The sequence below is a fragment of the Phasianus colchicus genome, chromosome 4 (genome assembly GCF_987193195.1).
Source record: "Phasianus colchicus chromosome 4, bPhaCol1.hap1.1, whole genome shotgun sequence".
Taxonomy (NCBI): Eukaryota; Metazoa; Chordata; class Aves; order Galliformes; family Phasianidae; genus Phasianus; species Phasianus colchicus.
Window position 1 is genome coordinate 71894059 of NC_143439.1, and position 22812 is coordinate 71916870.

The 22812-nt window shown below is 55.2% G+C and overlaps 1 protein-coding gene across 20 annotated transcripts in view; it reads right to left on the reverse strand.

Moving 5' to 3' along the window:
• The window catches only part of DYSF (dysferlin), a 63980-nt gene that overhangs the window by 22195 nt on the left and 18973 nt on the right, over window positions 1-22812 (reverse strand). For 6 of the 20 annotated variants that reach the window (XM_090139944.1, XM_090139939.1, XM_090139934.1 and 3 more), the window contains 21 exons: window positions 22077-22243; window positions 21687-21801; window positions 21501-21606; window positions 20474-20616; window positions 18590-18763; window positions 17760-17853; window positions 17540-17617; window positions 13581-13762; window positions 12892-13032; window positions 11579-11608; window positions 11422-11451; window positions 11128-11169; window positions 10250-10351; window positions 9454-9615; window positions 8500-8665; window positions 8263-8336; window positions 6253-6315; window positions 3415-3513; window positions 2625-2753; window positions 1838-1993; window positions 1039-1130 (listed from right to left, as the gene is read on the reverse strand). In XM_090139944.1, the coding sequence (XP_089996070.1) occupies window positions 1039-1130; window positions 1838-1993; window positions 2625-2753; window positions 3415-3513; window positions 6253-6315; window positions 8263-8336; window positions 8500-8665; window positions 9454-9615; window positions 10250-10351; window positions 11128-11169; window positions 11422-11451; window positions 11579-11608; window positions 12892-13032; window positions 13581-13762; window positions 17540-17617; window positions 17760-17853; window positions 18590-18763; window positions 20474-20616; window positions 21501-21606; window positions 21687-21801; window positions 22077-22243 (2345 nt within the window). Of the gene's footprint in view, window positions 1-1038; window positions 1131-1837; window positions 1994-2624; window positions 2754-3414; window positions 3514-6252; window positions 6316-8262; window positions 8337-8499; window positions 8666-9453; window positions 9616-10249; window positions 10352-11127; window positions 11170-11421; window positions 11452-11578; window positions 11609-12891; window positions 13033-13580; window positions 13763-17539; window positions 17618-17759; window positions 17854-18589; window positions 18764-20468; window positions 20617-21500; window positions 21607-21686; window positions 21802-22076; window positions 22244-22812 lie in introns of all 20 variants that reach the window. The other 14 variants (XM_090139951.1, XM_090139949.1, XM_090139948.1 and 11 more) reach the window with 8 other exon arrangements.

Below are 22812 nucleotides of genomic sequence, written 5' to 3' on the forward strand. Positions count from 1 at the left end.
GGGAAGGACACAGGGTGACAGGACAGCCCGGGTCCCTCCCAGCACCACCAGGATCCTCCACTTTGCAGCCCCCCAACCAACCCACGGCAGCCTTGAAGGAGGGGAAGCGAGCGATTATGCCACCAATTAAGAGCGCAGGAGGAGCTGGGGGTCAGCAGAAAGTAATTAGCGAGAGCTGGAAGGCAGCCAGGGGAAAAGCTCATGAAAAGGGAGGTTTAACAGCCGCCAGCAGCCAGGACCTCGCTGTTCCACCACGCTGTAAAGGCTGGGTGGGAGGTGAGGCCGCCGTCTAGACGGCCCGTGGCCGGGAGCCAGCTGCTGCAGCAGGGGACGTGCCCCCCTCTGCCCCCTGGGAAAACAGAGCTGCCCTCTCTGTTCAGTCAAAGAGGAGAGAACCTGTCTACCCATGGCGTCCTCCAAGCCCTCACCCAGTGCCATCCTTATCCTTTTTGCTCATTGCCTTTGGCGTCGCGCCCATTCCCCCTCTTTTTTTGGGGGGGGTGGGGGGGGAAAAGAGACACAGCACTGACAGCCTGAGCTGCTGAGACCCCAAGGCGACCAGCTGGACCTCACACACCATAGGGCCTGCAGGCATTCAGGGCCAGGCTGGATGTGGCTCTGGGCAGCCTGGGCTGCTGGTTGGGGACCCTGCACACAGCAGGGGGTTGGAACTGGATGAGCGCTGTGCTCCTTTGCAATCATTCTGTGATTCTATGAACCGCTGTCCTGAAACACAACGCCCTACACAACGTCCCAGCTCTTCAAGGAGACCCTCCAGGCACGTGGAGGCTGACCACCAGGCTCTGCCTGCTCCCCGTGGTGCCTTCCAGCCCTGAGGAAGGGCTTTTTCTGAAATCATCCTTATTTGTTGCCTGTTATCCAAACTACCACGGGGCAAACAATGACATCAAGTAGTTGGGTGGGTCAGACTGAGAGCCAAGAGCATGGAAGGGCATGGGAAGTTCTGGCTAGAGCCCAGCTCTATTCCCTCAAAATGACACAGAAACCTCACAGAATCCACGCAGAACCAGAACTTACTTTCCAAAGACAGGCTCCAGCGTAGAGGGGAGGTAATTTTCTTGGTCATTTATGGATTTCTTTCCCACTGAAATCTTCACATAGGGATCACACTAAAGGTGGACATGAAAACATCAGAGCAAGTCATTGCATGAGAAAATGGGATGGGATGGGGATGGGGGTGGGGATGGGGATGGGGGTGGGGACGGGATGGGGATGGGATGCAATGGGATGGGATGGGGATGGGGGTGGGGATGGGGATGAGATGGGATGGGGATGGGATGCAATGGGATGGGATGCAATGGGATGGGATGGGGATGGGAATTGGCTCAACTCAGAAACAGATTTTCAAACACAAAGGACCCAAATGTGAAAGCTAAGACTTTATCCCTATTTTCCAGTGGAGCAAAGAGGGTTACGAAGGATTTTTCTCTGAGTTCTGAGGATATTTTTTGTTTGTTTGTTTGTTTCAAACTGAAACAAAGAGCATTTTCTTTTTGAACCAACACAATTTTCTTTTTGCACTGGACTGGCAAAGCTCAGCAAAGAAAGCAGTGATGTGAAAGCCATCGTTTTTCCTTCCTTTGACACCGAGGAAAAATAAAATAAAATAAAATAAAATAAATCTCCTTGAGCTATTTTAACCCGTCCTTAGGGTGGGGGAAGAGTCAGCTGCTGGGATTCCCAGATGTTGCAGCAGAGGAAGAAAGAAGGGGACCATTCCTTATGCTGTCACCACCACCCTGATTTCCACACTTTGGTCACCCATCGTGGTGCTGTGCTCAGAGCTGGGGGTTCCCACAGCCCCACAGCAGCGTACCTTCCCGTTGGCATCCTTGGGCTGCAGACCAAAGGCACGGATGATGTAGACCCTGACAAGACATTCCTGGGGACCCCTGGCTGGCAGTTGGTGGAACTGTCGAGGTGGCAGCGGCACGCGGGGGTCGTCAGGCAGGGGGTAGATTTTGAAGGAACCCTGAGAAGGACAGATGTACTCGATCACACTGAGGATGGGGATCGTGCAACAGCTCACAGAGATGGCTGGGACAGCACCTCCCTGCCCTGCTGGCCACGCTCTGCAATGCACCCAGGGTCCCATTGGCCTTCTTGGCCACCAGGGCACCCTGCTGGCTCATGGTCAACTATTGGTCAACTGATGGTCAACCACTGGTCAACCGCTGGTCAACCAGGAGACTATTTGTGTCTCCTTCTTGGCCGTCAGGGCACATTGCTGGCTTATGGTCAAGTACTGGTCAACTGATGGTCAACCACTGGTCAACCAGGAGGCTGTGTCACCTTCTTGGCCACCAAGGCACCCTGCTGGTTCATGGACACCCTGTGGTCAACTGTTGGCCAATTGTTGGTCAACCAATGGCCAACCAGGACAACGTTTGTGTCACCTTCTCGGCCATTAGGGCACTCTGATGGTTCATCCTATGGTTGACCATTGGTCAACAACTGGCCACCAGGACAACCAGCTCCTCCTCCACAGAGCTCCTCTCCAGCAGTTCAGCCCCCAGCCTGCACAGTTGCTGCGGTTGTTCGTCCCCAGGTGCAGGACCCTACACTTGCCCTTACTGAAACCCACCAGGTTCCTCTCTGCCCACCTTGAACTCGCCCACGACTGAAGGATCGTCGTTGGCATCCTGCACCCGGCCTCGGTACAGCCTGAAGGTGTGGCAGAAGTCAGAGAGCTGCTCGAAGGCCTCCACGCGCTCCAGCTCCGTCTCATAGACCTGGGGAAGGAGAAGCAAAGGGCAGCTGCACCCCAACAGATCCAGGACAAGAGTGACCCAAGCCTGAAGGCAACACCACCCAAAAGGACATCCCTGCCATCCCCACCTGAAGATCAGAACTTTGGCAACCCTACCAAAACAAAAAGTGCATCACAGGAGCTCCAGACCGTGCCAAGGTGGCCCAAAGGTTCTTCCATCATCCAGGCTGCTCCTTGCTGGGAGCGCCTCCCTTAGGACCAGGCAAGGTTTACCCTGCTTTGGTCCAACTTGGATTTTGTGTTATTTTTGGCACTCCTTGCAGTGTGTCACCTAAATCCCCACCACCACCACCCCTCAGCAATCTCCGCTTTTCCTTGTTCTCCCCAAAGGGCAGCATTCCCCCCCCTCCTCCACCACGTAGTGAAACAGCAAGATCTCGAAGGCTGCAAAGTGGAGATGCTACCAGAACACACTTTGCAAAGGAAGTCAGCTTTTCAAAACAGAATAAATAGGTGTTTTTAACAACAAAATCACCTACGCTCTGGGGAAAGTCATCTCGTGTTTGTTGTTTTTTTTTCACCTTGGAAGAAAAAAAGGCTCAACGCTCAAAAACAAAAGCAAGGTCAGTGGAAGAACATCACAGCTGGGGTGCAGCGAGCCGGACCCAACCCAGGCCACTTACCTGCAGGGTGTCAAAGCCCTTCTCCAGGTAGGAGCCACACTTCTCCCTCTCCCCTGTGGAAGCGTAGAATTTGCTCCACCAGTCAATGAATTCTTCCTCCTGGTGGCAAAGAGCAAGCAGCACAGTGACACATCCCTGTGAGCACAGCCCAGGGTGAGCTCATCCCCGCCAGCGGGGCTCAGAAGCACAGAACACAGGGGATGGAGACCCCTGAGATCCCCACGGTGCCATAGAGGAGCGTTTGCCCCATCTGCTGTTCAAACAGCACTCCAGCTCTGGGGATGCTGTTCCAAGAAGAAAAGCGTTTTACGAGAGCAGCGCTTCTGAAAACTGTGCAGGCAAAGATGAAGGGGCTCTGACTGCGATTCCTGAAACATTCCTGAAAAATAATGATGTCTTATTTTAGAAGTCCACAGAATTCCATCACACTGACCTCATGGAGGAATCATAACGGAGGTTTATTGGGTTTATATTTTAAGCCAGCGGTGCAGACTCTAAATTGCTGTCTTGAATAGACATTGTTTTTAATAGAAATATTGCATAAATTAGCTCCGAGGCCTCCGTGCCTCCCCTTTTTTTTTATTATTTTTATTTTTTAAAATGCTGCCTTTCATCGCTTCCCCTGTTTTATTGTTCAAAAAGCCACGCTCCGACCACCGCGGCTTTACTGCGACATTCCACAGGTACTGAGTTACAAAGAAAGCACTCAGACTAATCCAGGGTATCTTCTGCACCCTGAGACACAGCCAGGTTAGATAATTTTGCTGATTTCTACCCATGGAGGGGAAAAGAGCAGGGGGAATGTTAACTGTGAAGGATGTTAATCCATCCAAATGGAAAAGCGAGGGGCTGATGGCTGCACCATGGGTGGGGTTCAGCCATTGGGTGACAGCCAACAGCATCCCTGGGGTTTGCTCTTGGATGTGGTGTGGGATGGAAGAGGGACAGGGCTGTTTCAGCCAGAAGAAGCTGAGTGGGATCCCATCAGCATCTCCCCGAGCACCCAGGGTACCGGGAGAGCCCTCAGCAGCAGGGTGTCCCTGTACTGACAATCCAGGGGGCCATCTCCAAAACAAAGAAATTTGGATTCAAAACAAATCCCTTTACAATCAGAACCTCACCAACACTCTGCAGACTCCTTTGAAGACTCAGCATCCTGGATCCCCCTCCAGATAACCCAGAGGAGGTTGAGTCATGATGGGTCTCAGTGTAGGGCTTTACCCAGGGGACGCAGACATGGCTGAGCAGGCAGCTGTCGGGGGCACTAAGCTCCTTTCCTCCTCCAGCCCCCTAAATGCAGACCTGCTGTCCAACGCAACCCAACCTAACTCAACACTATGCAACACAACCCAACACTGCGCAACACAACACAACACAACCCAACACAACCCAACACAACCCGATGTGCTTCACAAAATGCACTGGACGGGTCATTTCAGCCTGCAGCAAAAAGAGCTGTGGGAAGCTGAGGAGTTGCCTTGGAATGGGTGTGTTGGGTTCTGGTGAACCTCAGCCACATCATAGGTGGGGAAACTGAGGCACAAACAAGTTACTGGCTGGACAGCAAAGCCAGGAGCAGAGCAGGTATGGCAGAACTGAAGTCCTAATTGTTATTTTTGCTCTTCTAATAATTTCGCATGTCTCTGTGGGAATAATAGATAATTACAGCGCTAATAAATATTGCCTCCAGAGAAGCTGAGCCACTGCCCCAGACTCAAGACATCCCATCTGGGCAGCAGGTTTCCTGCTGGGAGGAAGCTTTGCAGCTGGGATGAGCAGATCTCTGCCAAAACAGCTCGACCCTTTACGGGTTCACCTCCCGTGATGTTGGTTATGGTGTTTCTGCAGATGGTACCCTGGGTCTCAGCCTCAGACAACACCACGTCTGCACTCCTCTGCTCCAGTGTGAGTCCCAGCCAGGAGACCCTGGCCAAGGCACTGGGATGGATGGCTCACCCTACACCCAGGGAGCTGAGGAAGACTTCTTCATGCCCATCACCTCCCCATATCCCTCACCTCAAGCTCTTCCCAAGGAGGAATTTTCCCCTGGGTTATCCTCAGCTTATCCTGATCCTTCAGCCCACTGCAGAGACCAGCCCTGAGCGTGTCCCATGCGCTGCCATGGGCTGTCCCCACGCACATCCCACGCCCCAAGCACGTCAGCAGCAGTGCCATGGGCTGTCCCCAAGCATGGACAGAGCAGCAGGAGAACAAAGCCAGCCAGAGCACTGGGGACAGCTGGGCTGCAGCACAGGCCATTGGCACCCGCTTCCACCAGGAGATATCCAACACCAAGAGCCCTTCCAGCTGATGGTAACAGGATAAGCTGTAAAATATGTGCTCTGATTTTGGAACTAGCCAACACAGCAAATAACCAATCACGCCAAACAGTTTACAGATTCTGATTTTTTTGTTTTCCTTTGATTGGGATGGCTTTGCTGACTTCCCATTCGATGGGTTGTTTGTGTTTCATACAACCAAAGCATCCCAAGCCACAGGGAGCCGTGGGGATTCAGCTCCTGTTGTGCCATGCTCTGTAAAAGCAATTAAAAAAAGAGGAGGATGGAAAACTGCCTCCAAACAGTTCCCTTTCCAGCACGGTTCTTAAGGCATCCATCCAAAGCAGGTGAAAAGCACAGAGCTTTGCAGACACCTCCCTCTGTCCTGTGTTTTCATGGGACCCCAGTGACCAGCTCTAGTGGGACATCCATGCTACGTCTGCTTGAGTGTTGGTCATTGCAGAAAGAAATGCCTATTTTTGCTGATCTTGACATACATATACACGTATAGTTCATTAAAGCAATTAATCAAGCAAGTTAGAAATGAAGCGATACCTACTTGAGGCTCGGACCGAGAAGCTGGAGGGTTAATTAGTGCTGAGCTGGTCATGCCCTCCACAAGCTACAAATTAAAATGATTGGTTAGCAACACGGTTAGAGAAACAATGGCTAACAGATGAAAGCACCTTGTAGGAGAAGTGTTGTCTGTCCCAACACGGGGCAGCACCTCCTCCTATGAGCCAAGGGCCATGGAGTCCATAACACAAGGGGCTGGGGTCCAACTGGGCACATGGTGGAGTTTGGGTCAAGCAGGGAAGACCGTGCTCACAGCTGTGCCGTGAGGGATGAGTTGATAGCTGGACTTGGTGACCTTAGAGGTCTTCTCCAACCTTCATGTTTCTATGATTCCGTGAGCAGGCATGGTGGGGTGGGTTGGGGTTGGACTGGGTGGTCTTAGAAGCCATTTCTAACCTTAATGTTTCTACAGTTCTATGAAGGAACATGGTGGGGATGGGTTGGGGTTGGACTGGGTGGTCTTAGAAGCCACTTCCATCCTTAATGTTTCTACAGTTCTATGGGTGGGCATGGTGGGGATGGGTTGGGTGGTCTTCTCCAACCCTAATGGTTCCTTGACTCTGTGAACCCTGTGATGGTTTTATCAACAAGAAGAGAACTTCTGCAGGTGGACCTTGGGGTTGTCTTTCTGCTCTGCTTCCCACAAGGATGAGGAGCAAGGAGAGAGCGTGGAGAACAAGGAGAGAGCGAGTGGGGCTGACCCACACCATGCATGTGCACGCTCAGCCCTTGCACAGCCAAACCATGCGTGCATCCTACAGGGGAGCAAAGCAGAAAGGCTGAGCCCAGAAGATCCTGCTGCAGAAATACTGCCTTTGTGTGAGCCCCAGGAGCTGCTTTTTCTTCGCATTTGCTAACTGCAGCACTGCACACAATCTGGCCTTGAGCAGACCTCGGGCTGAACCTCCCCCTCCGCTTGCACGCAATGCACCACGCAGCCTCAGCGCAGAGCAGTTTTGCATCTGTTCGTTTTCTCTCTCCTGTCGGGGACAACACAGCAGTCCTTTGTTCCCATCATCCAGCAGGGGGATGGAGGCCAAGCTGGGCAGGCTGGGGAGCAGCTCCAGAGCCACACACTGTGCACACCTGGGAACTGTCCCCATCCTCGTGAAACTGAGGGCTCCTTCATCCCCCGACCCCTCCACGGGTGTGGGACCACCAGCACGGCCGTCACCCAACCTCTGACTGCGGGAGGAGTGGGGTCAGGGCCAGGATTTGGGGTCGGGGAGGGAGATGGTGGGAATTCTGGGTTGGCTTTCCAGGAACAAACTGCTGCCTCCTCCCCCGCTCCCAAACAAAGGGCAGAATTGAAAGAAACAAAAGGAGGAGAATCCATCTGGGGTCCAACGGAGCCACTCAGCTCACGTCAGGGGGGTTGTTTTGGAAATGTTTGCTTTGGTAAAGAAGGCCCAAGTTTTGCACTCTGAAAATGCTGAAAAGGAGCACTTTGGCCACTTCTCCAGGACTGGCCCAAGGCTCAGATGTTTTCAGTGGGCTCAAAGCAGCCCAAGGGCTCCAGGCATCTACTGGGGGGCTGGAGAGCCCCCTGCAGCCCCGTGCCACCCATCCTGGGGGTCCCACTGCAACACCTGCAAGAACACCGTGCCAGAAATCCTCAATTTTGCTGCTGCAGAGCCAACCCTCATGTGGGAGGATATTGAAGCAGGGCAAGCAGGGAACAAAATGCTCCTCAGTGACCCAAGCAGGTTTGCAAAGGCAACAAAAAAAAGGCTCACAGGGACACATCCCAGTGCACGGCATGAAGGTGGCTGGGTGTGCGCAGAAAGGAATGCGTCCCCATATTCCTGGGTTTGGTGGGACCAGGGGACCCATAGGATGCCTGCACCACTGCAGCCCCTCTGCTCCTCACAGAGTGCTCCATCCTCTGCAGCCACAGCCCAGGACTGCCCTCCTGGATGTCCCACTGCCCTCCTGGATGTCCCACTGCACCCGTGCCACACAAAGCAAGGAAGCGACGTGACTTTCTCCATACCTGGGTGGGAAGGAGAGGCTCTTTGTCATCGATGTCAATGAGGACATCATCCCTGGGCGTGAGGCTTACATCATCTGCAATCAGGACAAGGATAAACATGAGCTCCAGCTGTTACAGACCCCCAAAGCCACCTCCAGATCGAGCTCCAAGAGCAAACTCAGCCATGCCCTCGCTCACGTTGGGCACATTGGCTGTGACACATCCCAGCGGAGCCCCCCGGAGCCCCTCCCCACGTACCTGCATGTTCCTGGGCACCGTCCGCCTCCTCAGCATAGGGGTCACAGTAGAATTCCTCCAGAGAGCGGATGGTGCACTGCCCCACCACGGGCCTGCGGCCGAACGGGCGGTTGTCGATGATTTTGATGATGATGGGGGGGCTGTAGAGGCTCTCGCTGGGCAGACGCTGTGGGCGCAGGGCAAGGAAGATGGAACCAAATGGGGAGAAGTATCTTCACCATAGGGTGGGGATTTATATGGGACCTCCAGAAATCCCCGCCAGCCCCTCCAACTTATGAAAAGTTCTTCATGCTGAAGGTGGTGAAGCACAGGATCTGTCCCTTCCAATTCAAGCCATTCTATGGTTCTACAAAGATCCCTTCCAACCCAAACCATTCTATGGTTCTATGAAGATCCTTCCAACCCAAACCTTTCTGTGGTTCTGTGAAGATCCCTTTCAACCCAAACCATTCTGAGTTTCTATGAAGGTCCCTTCCAACCCAAACCATTCTATGGTTCTATGAAGATCCCTTCCAACCCAAACCATTCTGAGTTTCTATGAAGATCCCTTCCAACAAAAACCATTCTATGGTTCTATGAAGATCCCTTCCAACCCAAACCATTCTGAATTTCTATGAAGATCCCTTCCAACAAAAACCATTCTGAATTTCTATGAAAATCCCTTCCAACACAAACCTGTCTATGGTTCTATGAAGATCCCTTCCAACCCAAACTTTTCTGTGGTTCTATGAAGATCCCTTCCAACCCAAACCTTTCTATGGTTCTATGAAGATCCCTTCCAACCCACACCATTCTATGGTTCTGTGAAGGTCCCTTCCAACTCAAACCATTCTACAGTTCCATGAAGATCCTTTCCAACCCAAACCCTTCTGTGATTCCCTCCAGCTCCCAATCTGTGGTTCTACTGCTTGTCCAAACCAGTTCTACCAGCCAACCCCACGAAGAGGTCCTCACCACTTCCATGAAGAGCACACAGACATCGAAGTTGGGGTTTTTCTTGACGTTCTTGATGACACAGGACTGCACAAGTTGCCCCCCACACTCTACCAGCAGGCTGGGAGATGTGACACTGGCCAGCTGGTAGCTCTTGAGGTTCCTCAGCCCCCAGGCCAGGATCTGCAGGGCAAGAGGAACAAGGAGAAAAGACTGAGCCAAAGGCCTTCCTCTGCATCTGCCCTCAGATTGAAGACATCTGCCCTCAGCTGAAGACCGTCCAGGTGGGCAGCATGCTGCTGGGAGAGCAACGAACCAGGTCAGCAACTGCTTATCTACCAACAGAGCATCTCTGCTTGGGGCAACCACCATCGTCCTGACACGAGGCAGATTTGCATTCCAAAAAGCAAGGGTGGTCCTGCTCTGTGCTGTGCCCCAGGACCTGACCCTTCCACAGGGCTCACTGCCCCAGCCCCAGCTTGGTTGGAGCCTTCTCATCACCCCAGAAATAGGAAGAGTGCCAACTGCATGAAAGTAACAGAGGATAAATGGAAACTGTTGGTCCACTGAGACAGCTCCTCCCAGGAGGAGTGGAAGGCACATGGTTTATCCACACAAGGGCCAAATTTGCTGTTATAATGGTGTAGGGAGATCTCTGGTTGGTATCTCATGGGTCGAACCAGTTCCCAGGCCTGCACCCATGGAGCTGCCTTGCAACCCATTCCATTGCCAATCCGCAGCAAGGATCCCCATTAAGGATGCCACCCTACCCATGCCACCCTCTTGCTGGCTGCCCCACACACTCCCTGCCACTCACCTCGATGGCCGTGCGCTGCAGGACCGGTTTGATCCCTTGGGGGACCATGAAGACGTTGGGTTCCCGTTGGGGTGGTGGGTAGGGCAGGTCAGAGTCCTCAGACTGAAAACCAAAAAGTGATAGCATCAGGTTGGGCCACCATCCCCACTGCCCTCCCATTCCGGTCCCCCAAAGCTCCCATTTTCTGCTGAAGTCATCCCCACCCTGATGAAGGAGGAGACAAAACTACAGCTATCCAGCATCAGTTGCAGGGAGGGATGGAGAGCAGGGATGGAGCAGCAGCAGCAGGGGATGGATTAGCACAGCACAGCTCCTTGAGCAGGCAGGGATGCTGTGACGAGCCCCATGAGTACCACCAGCATACCATGGTGGGACAGAGGGCACTCATCAGCACCACCAAGGAGGTTCAACCCCCAGAGGTCAATGCCACAGCCATGCACCCATTAACTGAAGCACTGAGATACCCACTGCCTGCAGGCATCGGGACTGGGCTCAGGTAGAGCCCTCTGTGCAGGCTGTGGGCAGAAGGATGCGACCATCACCTCACCAGCAAGTGAGGGCTTCAAAATTTGCCCTCATAGAGCAGCGAGAGGGACCCAGAGCTCCCTGACCACTGACAGAGGTTGGGCTTGGCACCCTTCCATCAGGAAGGAGCCTGATGGATCCCCTGGCTTCTTAATTACTGCAAAGGGCACCAGAGACTCAGGGTGGCACTGGGGTTGGAGTCAGTCCTTCAGATGCAGCCCTTGGGGGTCAGTCTGATGGGGACCCTGTGGGGCAGGAGGGCCAGGCTGTGCAGGTCCCTCTGTGGGGTTTTCAGGCTGAGGCAGAGGAAGGGAGGGGAGGGGAGGGGATGAAGGGTTTGAGCACAAAGGTACCCATCGGAGGAGCCCCTCGTAGAACAAGGCAGGGGCACAGAGCTGCAGTGCCCCGTCCACACACAGCAGCAGCAAGGAATGGAGGAGAAAGAGCAGAGAGATGGTTACTTTGGCACACTTCCTTCAGAGGGGCACAACACCTCATGCACGCTCATCCCACAAGGCTGACCACCACCAACCTGCCACTGGGAGCCCACCTCAGAGCCCACCTCCCTCCGGCATTACTAGAAGCCCAACACAATGGATTTTGGAAGTGACTGCCCCTATGACAACGATGAGATGGGATGGACTCACCTCATCCAGAGTGGAGGACAGCTCGTTCTGCTTGGGGAACAGAAGGAGATTAGGAAAGGAAAGCAACTCTCACCCACAAGCCCATCCTAATGCTCTTAAAGCAAAGGGAAAAGGATGTGTTCCACTTTCCTGCCCGGTTTGAGGAGGAAGGCATTACCTCGAAGCCAGGGATGTGGTGGACAGCTGGCTGTGGAGGAAACACACGTTTTCCATTTGTGCTCCCGGGGACAGCAAACAGCAGAGCCCTTCCCCTGCCCCAACACCAGGCTCCCAAATCCCCAGGTGAGGGCAGGGCTCTGTCTACAGCGGGGAGCACAGCAGGCCCCCCAGCCCAGGGCTCACCCCCCAACTCCTGCAGGTCCTGCACAGGGTGAGGAAGGGGTGGGCATCACCTCCTCCATCCCACCAGCAGCTGCAGACCCACGTGGAGGCAGCAAGCAATAGCACAGCCAGCATCAGCATCCCTGGGGGGCACAGCCCCAGTCCCCACAGCAATCCCCAATCTGGGATCCAGAGCATCCTCTGTGACTGCAGCATGCAGGCAGTGGGGTGCTCCTGCAGGAGTAGCAGCTGGATCTGCATCCCTGCAGGAGAAGGATGCAGGAGCAACAGGACATGCATCCATGCAGCAGGAGGAGCACTGGGAGCTGCATTCCTGCAGAAGGAGCAGAGGAACATGCACCCCTGCAAGAGGAGCAGCAGGACACACATTGGTGCAGGAGGAACAGTGGAATTTGTATCCATGCAGCAGGAGGAGCACTGGGACCTGCATCCCTGCAGAAGGAGCAGAGGAACATGCATCCCTGCAGGAGCAGCAGCAGGACCTACATTGGTGCAGGAGGAGCAGCATCTGCATCCATGCAGCAGGAGGAGCACTGGGACATGCATCCCTGCAGGAGGAGCAGTACTGGGAACTGCATCCCTGCAGGAGGAGCAGCAGGACCTACGCTGGTGCAGGAGGAGCAGCATCTGCATCCATGCAGCAGGAGCATTGGAACCTGCATCCCTGCAGGAGAAGCAGAGGGACCTACATTGGTGCAGCAGGAGCAGAGGGATTTGCATCCATGCAGCAGGAGCAGCAGCAGGACATGCATCCCTGCAGGAGGAGCGGAGAGACCTACATTGGTGCAGAAGGAGCACAGGGACAGGCATCCCTACAAGAGGAGCAACACGACCTACACTGGTGCAGAAGGAGCAGCTGGATCTGCATCCATGCAAGATCTGCATCCATACAACAGGAGCAGCAGCTGGATCTGCATCCATGCAACAAGGATCTGCATCCCTGCAGGAGCAGCACCAGGACATGCAGCAGCACTCCCAGCCCCCAGCAGCCAGCACCTGGCTCAGCACCAACCCCCTCCCCACCGCTCTGCTCATCGCGCTCCCACGCTGGAAGTTGCTGAGCCCAGCAGGGACAGCAGTGCTGAGAACGGCTGCACCGTGCTGGAGCAGAGCAGGAGGAGAGCTCACCTTTTCCCTCTGGATGAGCTCGAAGGCAGCCAGCAGCTCGCCGACGTTCCTGCTGCCTTTGAGCACGGGGTGCCAGGAGAGCCGCGGTGCGCGCTGCAGGCTGGGCTGGCACACACAGCGCCCCATGAACTCGTCAGCACCCTGCGAGCAATGGAGATGTCAGTGCTCCCCATCCCCAGCACAGACACACTCGTTTTTGTGCCTTTCACTTAAAGAGGGGGTGAGGTTCCTCTGCCAGTTCCCACAGCGAGAGCTCTGAGTGTGATACAGCGGCGTCACGGAGCACCCGCGGTGGGAAGGGATGATCCATAGGGATCGCTGAGATCCACAGGGGTCGTTTGGGGGGTTCTGGGCACAGGCTGCCCATGGAGGTGGGGGTGGAGTCGTCCTGGAGGTGTTTGAGAACTGTAGGGACGTGGCACTTAGGGGTCAGGGTCAGTGGGCATGGCGGGGTGGGCTGCGGTTGGACTTGGGGATCTTGGAGGTCTTCTCCAACCTGAATGGTTCTACGATTGTGTCCAACCCAAGAGCTGTTTCAGCAGCTGGTCTGGGGAGGATTGGGGTTACCCCCCCCAAAATGCTGTCACTAGAAGGCATGCAGGATGCTTTGGGCAGCCGAGCATACAACCCCACCTGTGGTACCCCAAGCCCTGCCACCACAAGGGCCCAGCTCGTGCCCACACACTCACATAGGTGTCGTGGTCATATATCTCCACCACGATGCTGGGAGGGCAGTCAGACACGTTCTTGGGGTCCCCGAAGATCTCTATCTCATAGAAGATGAGCGTCTGGTCCCAGGTGGGGTTCAGGGTGTTCTTGATCACTACTGTCTTCTGGCTTTGGTGGAGGAAGGAAACGATGGCATAGGGGTCTGCAGGGGGTGACACAGAAGGCCGAGGGTGAATCCCAGCCACCTCGGGAGGAGGAGGTGATTCACGGCCACACTGAGCCTGGTGTCTGAGAACAGAGCGTGGGCTGAGGGAGCAATGGCCATCCCAGCGTGTCCCAGGAATGCCAGCTCACAGCCCTGCACGCTCAGCTGGGGGACCTCCCCATCAAAATGTCCTCCGGTGAGGACTTTAACCTGTGTGAGGGAGCATCTGTGACTCCATGAGGAGCCATCCTCAACCTCCACAAGGAACCAGTCTTAAATTCCATGAGAAACCACCTCCAATCTCCATGAGGAACCACCCCCATCCTCCATGATGAACTATCCCCAACCTCCACAGGGAACCATCTCCAACCTCCATGAGAAACCACCTCAAATCTCCATGAGGAACCATCCCCAACATCCATGAGGAACCGTCCCAAATCTCCATGATGAACCATCTCTGCCCTCCACAAGGAACCATCCCTGACCTCCATGAGGAACCATCCCTGACCTCCATGAGGAAACATCCTTCTGTTCCACAAGGAACCATCCTTAAGCTCCATGAGGAACCATCTTCAACCATGCCCAACCTCCATGAGGAACCATTCCCGACTTCCACGAGGAACCATCTCTGTCCATCATGAGGAACCATCCCTGACCTCCACGAGGAAACATCTTAAAGCTCCATGAGGAACCACCCTCAACCATCCCCGACCTCCATGAGGAACCACCTCTGACCTCCATGAGGAACCATCCTTAATCTCCATGAGGAACCATCCTTAATCTCCATGAGGAACCATCCTCAACCTCCATGAGGAATCATTCCCAACCTCCATGAGGAACCATCCCTGACCTTCACGAGGAAACATCCTTAAGCTCCATGAGGAACCACCCTCAACCATCTCCAACATCCATGGGGAACCATCTCTGACCTCCATGAGGAACCACCCTCAACCATCTCCGATCTCCATGAGGAACCATCTCTGACTTCCACGAGGAACCATCTTCAACCATCCCCAACATCCGTGAGTAACCAACCCTGACCTCCGTGATGAACCATCTCCAATCTTCAAGAGGAACCACCCCCAACGTCCATGAGGAACCATCCTCAACTATCCCTGACCTCCACAAGGAACCATCTCTGCCCTCCACAAGGATCCATCCCCTCAAAGTCTTCGCAGTACTCAGCTCCCACCCCCCCCGAGGCCCTCCATGAGGGAAGGAGCAACCCACCCTAACCCAACCCACCCTAACCCAACCCACCCCTCCCCAACCCAACCCAACCCACCCCTACCCAACCACCCCTACCCAACCACCCCTACCCATCCCAACCCACCCCTACCCAACCACCCCTACCCATCCCAACCCACCCCTACCCAACCCACCCACATCACATGGGGTTCTGCAGGTTCCCATCACGCTGACCCGAGATGCTCCCCTTTGGAGCTGCTCTTCACCCAGCCCACCCCTGTGCCTCTTCTCAGGAGGTCCCCACCACGGGGGACACAGCTTGGCAGTTCATCTATGCAGAAACCTCAGTGGCATCGCAGAACCTGGGCAGAACCCTTCCTTCCTGGGGCACTTCCCTTCCCTACAACCCCCCGATGAGGGATTTATGACAGAAACCTTTCAGATACCCCATGAGAATCTTTATGGTTGGAGGAGACCTCTAAGAACCACCACTGAGCCCAGTCCCAGCCCAACCCCACCGTGCCCCACTGCCCGTGGGGCTCCACGCGCCTGCACAGCTCAGGCAATTAACACAGGAAGGCCAAGAGCAATTAACAGCAGGAACGTGCATCCAATTCCTCAAAGGGAAGAGCCAGAGGTGTGGGGCTGAGCACGGGGACGGGGGGAACAGGGATGGAGGTTGTGGGGCTGAAAGCATCGCCGTGGGTCACACTGGGGGAAACAGTGGTGGGGAATGGGGGATGCAGCAGGGATGTTGTGGGGTGAGAGAGCAAATGTTACAGGGATGCTAGAGGGGATGCCATAGGCGATGCTATAGGGGATGCTATAGGGATGCCATAGGGGATGATATGGGGGATGCCATGGGGAATGATATAGGGATGCCATAGCAGATGCTATAGGGGATGATATGGGGGTGCTATAGGGGATGCTATACAGATGCCATAGGAGATGCTATAGGGGATGATATAGGGATGCCATGGGAGATGATATAGGGGATGTCATGAGGGATGCCATAAGGGATGCTATAGGGATGCCATGGGGGATGACACAGGGGATGCTATGGGGATGATATAGGGATGCCATAGGGGATGGTATAGGGGATTATATAGGGATGTCATGGGAGATGCCATGGGGAATGATATAGGGATGCCATAGCAGATGCTATAGGGGTTGATATGGGGGTGCTATAGGGGATGCTATACAGATGCCATAGGGGATGCTATAGGGGATGCTATAGGGATGCCATGGGGGATGATATGGGGGATGATATGGGGGATGATATGGGGATGCTGTAGGGGATTATATAGAGATGCCATGGGGGATGATATAGGGGATGCCATGGGGGATGAAATGGGGATGCTATAAGGGATGCTATAGGGATGCCATGGGGGATGACACAGGGGATGCTATGGGGATGATATAGGGATGCCATAGGGGATGGTATAGGGGATTATATAGGGATGTCATGGGGAATGATATAGGGATGCCATGGCAGATGCTATAGGGGATGATATGGGGGTGCTATAGGGGATGCTATACAGATGCCATAGGGGATGCTATAGGGGATGCCATAGGAACATGGCTGGAATGGTATTGGGGTTGCAGTGGAAGTGCTACAGGGATGCAGCAGGGATGATGTGGGGGATATAGGGATGCTGTAGGGATGATGTAGGGGATGCAGTAGGAATACTATAGGGATGTTATGGAGTTGGTATGGGAATGCAGTGGGGACGCTATAGGGAATGCTGCGGGGGTGATATTGGGATGACACAGGGATGCAGTGGGGATCCTATAAGGATGTTGTGGGGATGGTATGGGAATGCTACAAGGATGCCACAGGGACGGTATGGGGCTTCTGTGGGAATACTATAGGGAATGCTGCAGAAATGGTATAGGGGAAGTCACAGGGGATGATACAGAGATGCTATAGGGGATGATACAGGAATGCTACAAGGGGATCCTATAGGGTCATAGTGGGGATGGTATTAGGGTTGCTGTGGAAATGCTACAGGGATGTAGAAGGGATGATATGGGGGATATAGGGATGCATGGAGATTTCGTAGGGGGTGATGTAGGGGATGATGGAGGGGATACTGTGGGGATGATATAGGGGATGCTGTGAGGAAGCTATAGGAAAGCAGTAGAAATACTATAGGTATATTATGGGGTTGGTACAGGAATACAGTGGGGATGCTAATAGGGAATGCTGCAGGGCTGATATAGGGATGATATAGGATGCAGGAAGGATGCTACAGGGGATGCTGCGAGGATCCTATAAGGATGTTGTGGGGATGGTATGGGAATGCTACAAGGATGCCACAGGAATGGTATGGGGCTTCTGTGGGAATACTGTAGGGAATGCTGCAGAGGTGCTGTAGGGAATCCCATAGGGGATGCTGCAGGGATTCCCACTTTGCTGCTTTCCTGCCTTAAAACGACACTGCAAAGCAGGGCTGGAGGTGCACAAAGGCAGCACAGAAGAGCAGCACAGCCCATGGGGATGAGACTGTGGGACCACCCAGCACCATCCCAGCATGTCCCCTCCCCACAGCCACACTCCTGTCCCTGCACATTGTGTGGGCTCACCCGAGAAGCTGTCCTTGTCCATGGCAGCCAGGTCCCGTGCCTGGTACATGTAGCAGCGGAGGTGGTAGCGGTTCCCATCTGGAATAAATTGAGAAATGGGTGAGAGGAGCACCCAGGGTGAGCTCCTAAGGAGCACCCAACGGCACCCAAGGAGGATGTGGGGCGATGCCCGGCCATGGGGTGCCATACTGAATTTCGTCCTCCCCCCACTGAGACTCACAGTCGAAGATGCAGGAGATGGTGGGTCTGTTGACACCGAAACTCAGTGTGGAGACGGATTTGCCATCGTCACTTTTGTCGTCCGTCACTCCTCCCTGCAAGACAGAGCAGCAGGATGGGGGCTGCACACCATGGGGGTCCAAAGGGACCTGGGGGCCATCGCCTCCCAGCATGGGGTGAGCTGAGGATCCTCTGTCCCTAAACCCTTCCCCTTGGGAAGGAAGGGTGTGGGAACCCATTGGGTGCACCCCACACGGAGCACCTCAGACCATCGGTTTAGCCCAGATTTCCCAAAGCTGGTGTAAAGGGAGGGGAGATTGAGGTTGGATGTCAGGGGAAGTTGTTTGCTGTGAGAGTGGTGAGGTGCTGGAACAGCTGCCCAGAGAGGCTGTGGATGCCCCGTCCATCCCTGGAGGTGTTCAGGGCCAGGTTGGATGGGGCCCTGGGCAGCCTGGTGTAGCATTAAAAGAGAAGGTTTGTGGCCCTGCGTGTGGCAGGGGGTTGGAGCTTCATCATCCTTGAGGTCCCTTCCAACCCGGGCCATTCTCTGATTCTGTGAAAGCCCTCAGGGTTGGTGACACCAGGGGGTGGCTGACAGCTGGGACCCCCCCAATGGGGACAGTGCATTATGGCTGCGATGCAAACGAGGGCAGCCCAACCCTCACCCCATGGTGTCTCCCAAGGGGGGAAGGGAGGGGAAGTTGAGCACAGAGCACAGGGTGAGGGAGAACCCGAAAGGGAGGAAGCCCCATAATAGCAGCTCCGTGCTGCCGCGCTCGGTTCTCATTCTGTGCACCAGCAAAAGCAGCTGGGTGCTGGTTGGGGACCTACCAGGGCCCCCTCCAAGGCAAACACAGCCGCAGCCCCGGTGCGCTCCAGGGGCTCCATCCTGCGTCTCCAGCGGCGGCGGCGGAAAGCGTCGGTGCGACGGGGCCGCAGGTGGAAGCGCCAGCCCAGCAGCGAGGCGTATTCCCAGCCTTCACCATCCTGCTCGTCCTGCCTGTGCTGCGGGGCAGAGCGATGGGGGGCTCAGCACCACCGAGGGGGGGGGGGCAGGGGTCTCCTTGGGTGGGGTTGCGCCCGGGTTCTGCTCGGCTTCTTGGTGCTTTCCCCTCTGCTCTGCCCTCATGAAGCCCCGTCTGCAGCACTGCGTGCAGGGCTGGAGCCCCCAGGACAAGAAAGGCAGGGAGCTGTTGGAGAGGGGCCAGAGGAGCCACAGAGATGAGCAGGGCTGCAGCACCTCCCCTACAAAGACAGGCTGGGGGAGCTGGGCTTGTTCAGCATGGAGAAGAGAAGGCTGTGGGGTGAATCATTGCAGCCTTCAGCACCTGAAGGGAGCCTACAGACAGGAGGGGAGTCAGCTCTTGGGAAGGGGAGATGGCAGCAGGACAAGGGAATGGTTTGAAGCTGAGGGAGTGGAGATTTAGGTTGGATATCAGGGAGAAATTCTTTACAGAGAGAGCGGTGAGGTGCTGGAACAGCTGCCCAGAGAGGCTGTGGATGCCCCGTCCATCCCTGGAGGTGTTCAAGGCCAGGTTGGATGGGGCCCTGGGCAGCCTGGGCTGCTGTGAAATGTGGAGGTTGGTGGCCCTGCATGCAGTGGGGGGTTGGAGCTTCGTCATCCTTGAGGTCCCTTCCAACCCAACCATTCTGTGATTCTGTGTGAGCTGCTGTGGGATTCCCAACAGTTCTGAGCCCTCCTGGGGTCGCTGTTTGTGAAAGGTTGAGGGAACTGGGATTGTTCAGCTTGGAGAAGAGAATGCTCCGGGGAGACCTCATTGTGGCCTTCCAGTACTTGAAGGGAGCACATAAACAAGAGGGGGATAGTGATAGTGATAGGATAAAGGGGAAAGGTTCTAAACTGAGACAGGGGAGGTTTAGGTTGGATATTAGGAGGAAGTTTTTCACTCTAAGGGTGGTGATGCACTGGAACAGGTTGCCCAAGGAGGCTGTGGATGCCCCATCCCTGCAGGCATCCAAGGCCAGGCTGGATGTGGCTCTGGGCAGCCTGGGCTGCTGGTTGGCGACCTGCACACAGCAGGGGGTTGGAACTGGATCAGCACTGTGCTCCTTTGCAACCCAGCCATTCTATGATTCTATGATTCATTGGCACAGCTGCCCATGGGGGTGGTGTGCTCACCATCCTTGGAGGTGTCCCAGAATCGTGGGGATGTGGCATGGGGACATGGGGACGTGCTCAGTGGGTTGGGGTTCAGGACCCTACAGGTCTTCAACCTGCATGGCCGTGTGATTCTGTGACATCCTCGCCAGGCTCACAGTCCCAAAGCCAAGAAGGGATTTTTCTCCCCAGACCTCTGCCAGCCCTCAGCCGGGACCCTTTGGGAAATGGGATGGGGTCCCCAAACATTTCCATCCCAAACTTTCTAGAAAGAGAGAAAAAGAGGGAAACTATTCCCGGGAACCTCGCTGCGCTGTGGCTTTCACAGTCCAATGGCACCACCTAGAGGGGAGCGGGGCTGGGAAAGGGCACAGAACCCACATGGCCAGCACAGCTCTGACCCATACCTTGTCCCCCACCCCACAACCACCAACACCCAGAGATGCCACCACCTCAAACAGACATTGACCCCCCGGTGAAAAAAACCACACGGCTTTCCTCCTTCAGGCCCCCAATGCACAACCCCGAGCATCTCCCCCCAGGTGAGGACTCAGCCCCGAGCTGCTCCCAGCCCCGCTTCCCTGCTCTCACCCCACCTTCCTGACGGTCTCCATCTGTGCCAGGTCCCTGCTGCGCAGTCGCACCCAGCGCCGGCGCCGGTTGGTGTGGTACATCTTCTCAGCTGGCACCCAGGCCTTGGGCCGGCGGTCCGGAGGGATGGTGATGCCATACTCCCAGCCTGGGGGGCACAGGGACAGCAGGTGAGGGTGGGAGAAGAACCCCCAACTCGCCTCCCACCCCTCCTCACATCCAGCCACATCAGAAGGGGGATGGGTGAGTTTTACAGTCCCTTCCAACCCAAATCCACATCATCCTATGGTTCTTTGACCTTTAAGGACCTTTCCAACCCAAACCCAATTCATTCTATGGTTCTATGATCTTTAAGAACCTTTCCAACCCAAACCCAATCCATTCTATGGTTCTGTGACCTTTAAGGACCCTTCCAACTCAAATCCAAAACATTTTATGGTTCTATGATCTTTAAAGACCCTTCCAACTCAAATCCAAGCCATTCCATAGTTCTATGATCTTTAAGGACCCTTCCAACCCAAACCCAAACCATCCTATGCTTCTATGATTTTTAAAAATCTTTCCAACCCAACGCAACCCAACCCAAGCCATTCCATGGTTCCATGATCTTTAAGGATCTTTCCAACCCAAACCCAATCCATCTTATGGTTCTACATTCTTTTAGGACCCTTCCAACCCAAACCCAGGCCCTTCTATGGTTCTATGCTCTTTAAGGACCCTTCCAACCCAAGCCATGCTGCAGGTCAGTGATCTCAGATGCTCACCAGCCCTCTCTCCCCAGAAGCCAGATAAGAAGAACCCAAAGAACGCTGCCTCTCCTGCAGCAAAGTGCTGCCCACAGACCCAGACAGGGCCAGGTCCGAGGGACAGACAACACCAGGGGCTGAGCCTTTCTCCTGAGCTGCCACCACAGCAGCTGCCACAGCCACAGAGAGACACCTCCATCCCCAGATGGGAGCATGGAAAGAAGCCCCCAGGGGGCAGAGTTCAGAGGGTGAAGTGGCACGGACACCCGAATCTGCCCCCTCATACCTTTCTCATCCACGGCTCTGTTGAGGTCGGTGTCCCACTCCACGTCTTCCCATTTCCAGCCCGGAGGACACTCGATCTCATCCTTGGGCAGAACCTTCTCCCCATTCTGTGGGACACCACGAGGAACAACGTCCGTCCATCACCCCTCACTTCGTGCAGCACCCCGGGGTCCCACTCACTCCTTACCACATCGGTGTAGGCATCGGCCATGTGGATCCACTGCCCGCCCGGCAGCCGCACCTGGTTCTCAAACACCTCCTCCACGAAGCTCAGGTGCCCCGCATCTGCCTCGTGCAGCATCCTGCACCCAGCAGTGGTGGTCATCAGTGGGGACCCCACCCCGCTGCCCCCGAGCACCCAGACCACCTGCACCAAATGGGGGCCTGCATGGGGATCTGCAAATCTGGGGCTGCACGTTGGGTCGTCACCCAACAGCGATACAACACGTCGCACATCAGCATCACTGCACGCCAAGGATGCTCTGGGCAGGAGGAGCCCCCAGTGGGTGACCTCACCCCCAGCTCCACATTTTAGGGCTCCCACCCCATGTGGTTTTGCAATAAAAACATCACTCACGTTTTCTCCGGGGAGATGAACCAATCACCAGCCCAGGTCCAGCCCGTGGAGGGCTTGAAGCTGTCCTTGGGGAGCTTGATCTTGCCGGTGACATCGGAATATTTGGGGTAAGTCAGGCCGGTGGTGCCCCAGTTCCCCACCAGTGCCAGCTTGGTCTGGTTCTCGTACTGAGATCCCAAAAGAGATTTGGTGTTAGCAGTGGGGTGAGAGCGGTGGCACAGATCCTGAGGTACAAGGGGGCTGTGGGCAAGCTGGTCTAGCGAGTGGCAACCCTGCCCATGGAGGGGGGGTTGGAGCTAGATGGACTTTAAGGGCCCTTCCAACCCAAACCACCCCACGGTTCTAAGAACCACGAAGGTGTGATGCTTCGGGACGCGGTTTCGTGGTAGACTTGGCAGTGCTCAATCACCTGCTGGCCCTGATGACCTCAGAGGGCTTTTCCAACCTAAAGGACTCTGTGACTCTATGAACTCACAGCCGTCCTGAGCACCAACCTCCTGGGAAGAGCCTCTCGCACCCCCAACCCTCCTGCGGGCACCCCCAGCTTCTACCCCAACAAGGAGGAGGAGGATGGGAACCCAGATCCCCCTCTCTCCACCTTGCTGGTGGAATCAGCTCCTCTCTAGGTCAAAAGGGAGCCCCACAGCACCCACGCCCCAACCAGAGCCCACCACCCCACACCCTGCCCCTCCAGGAGGACCCACGCAGCAGGAGAACCCGGAGCAGAGGGGTCCTG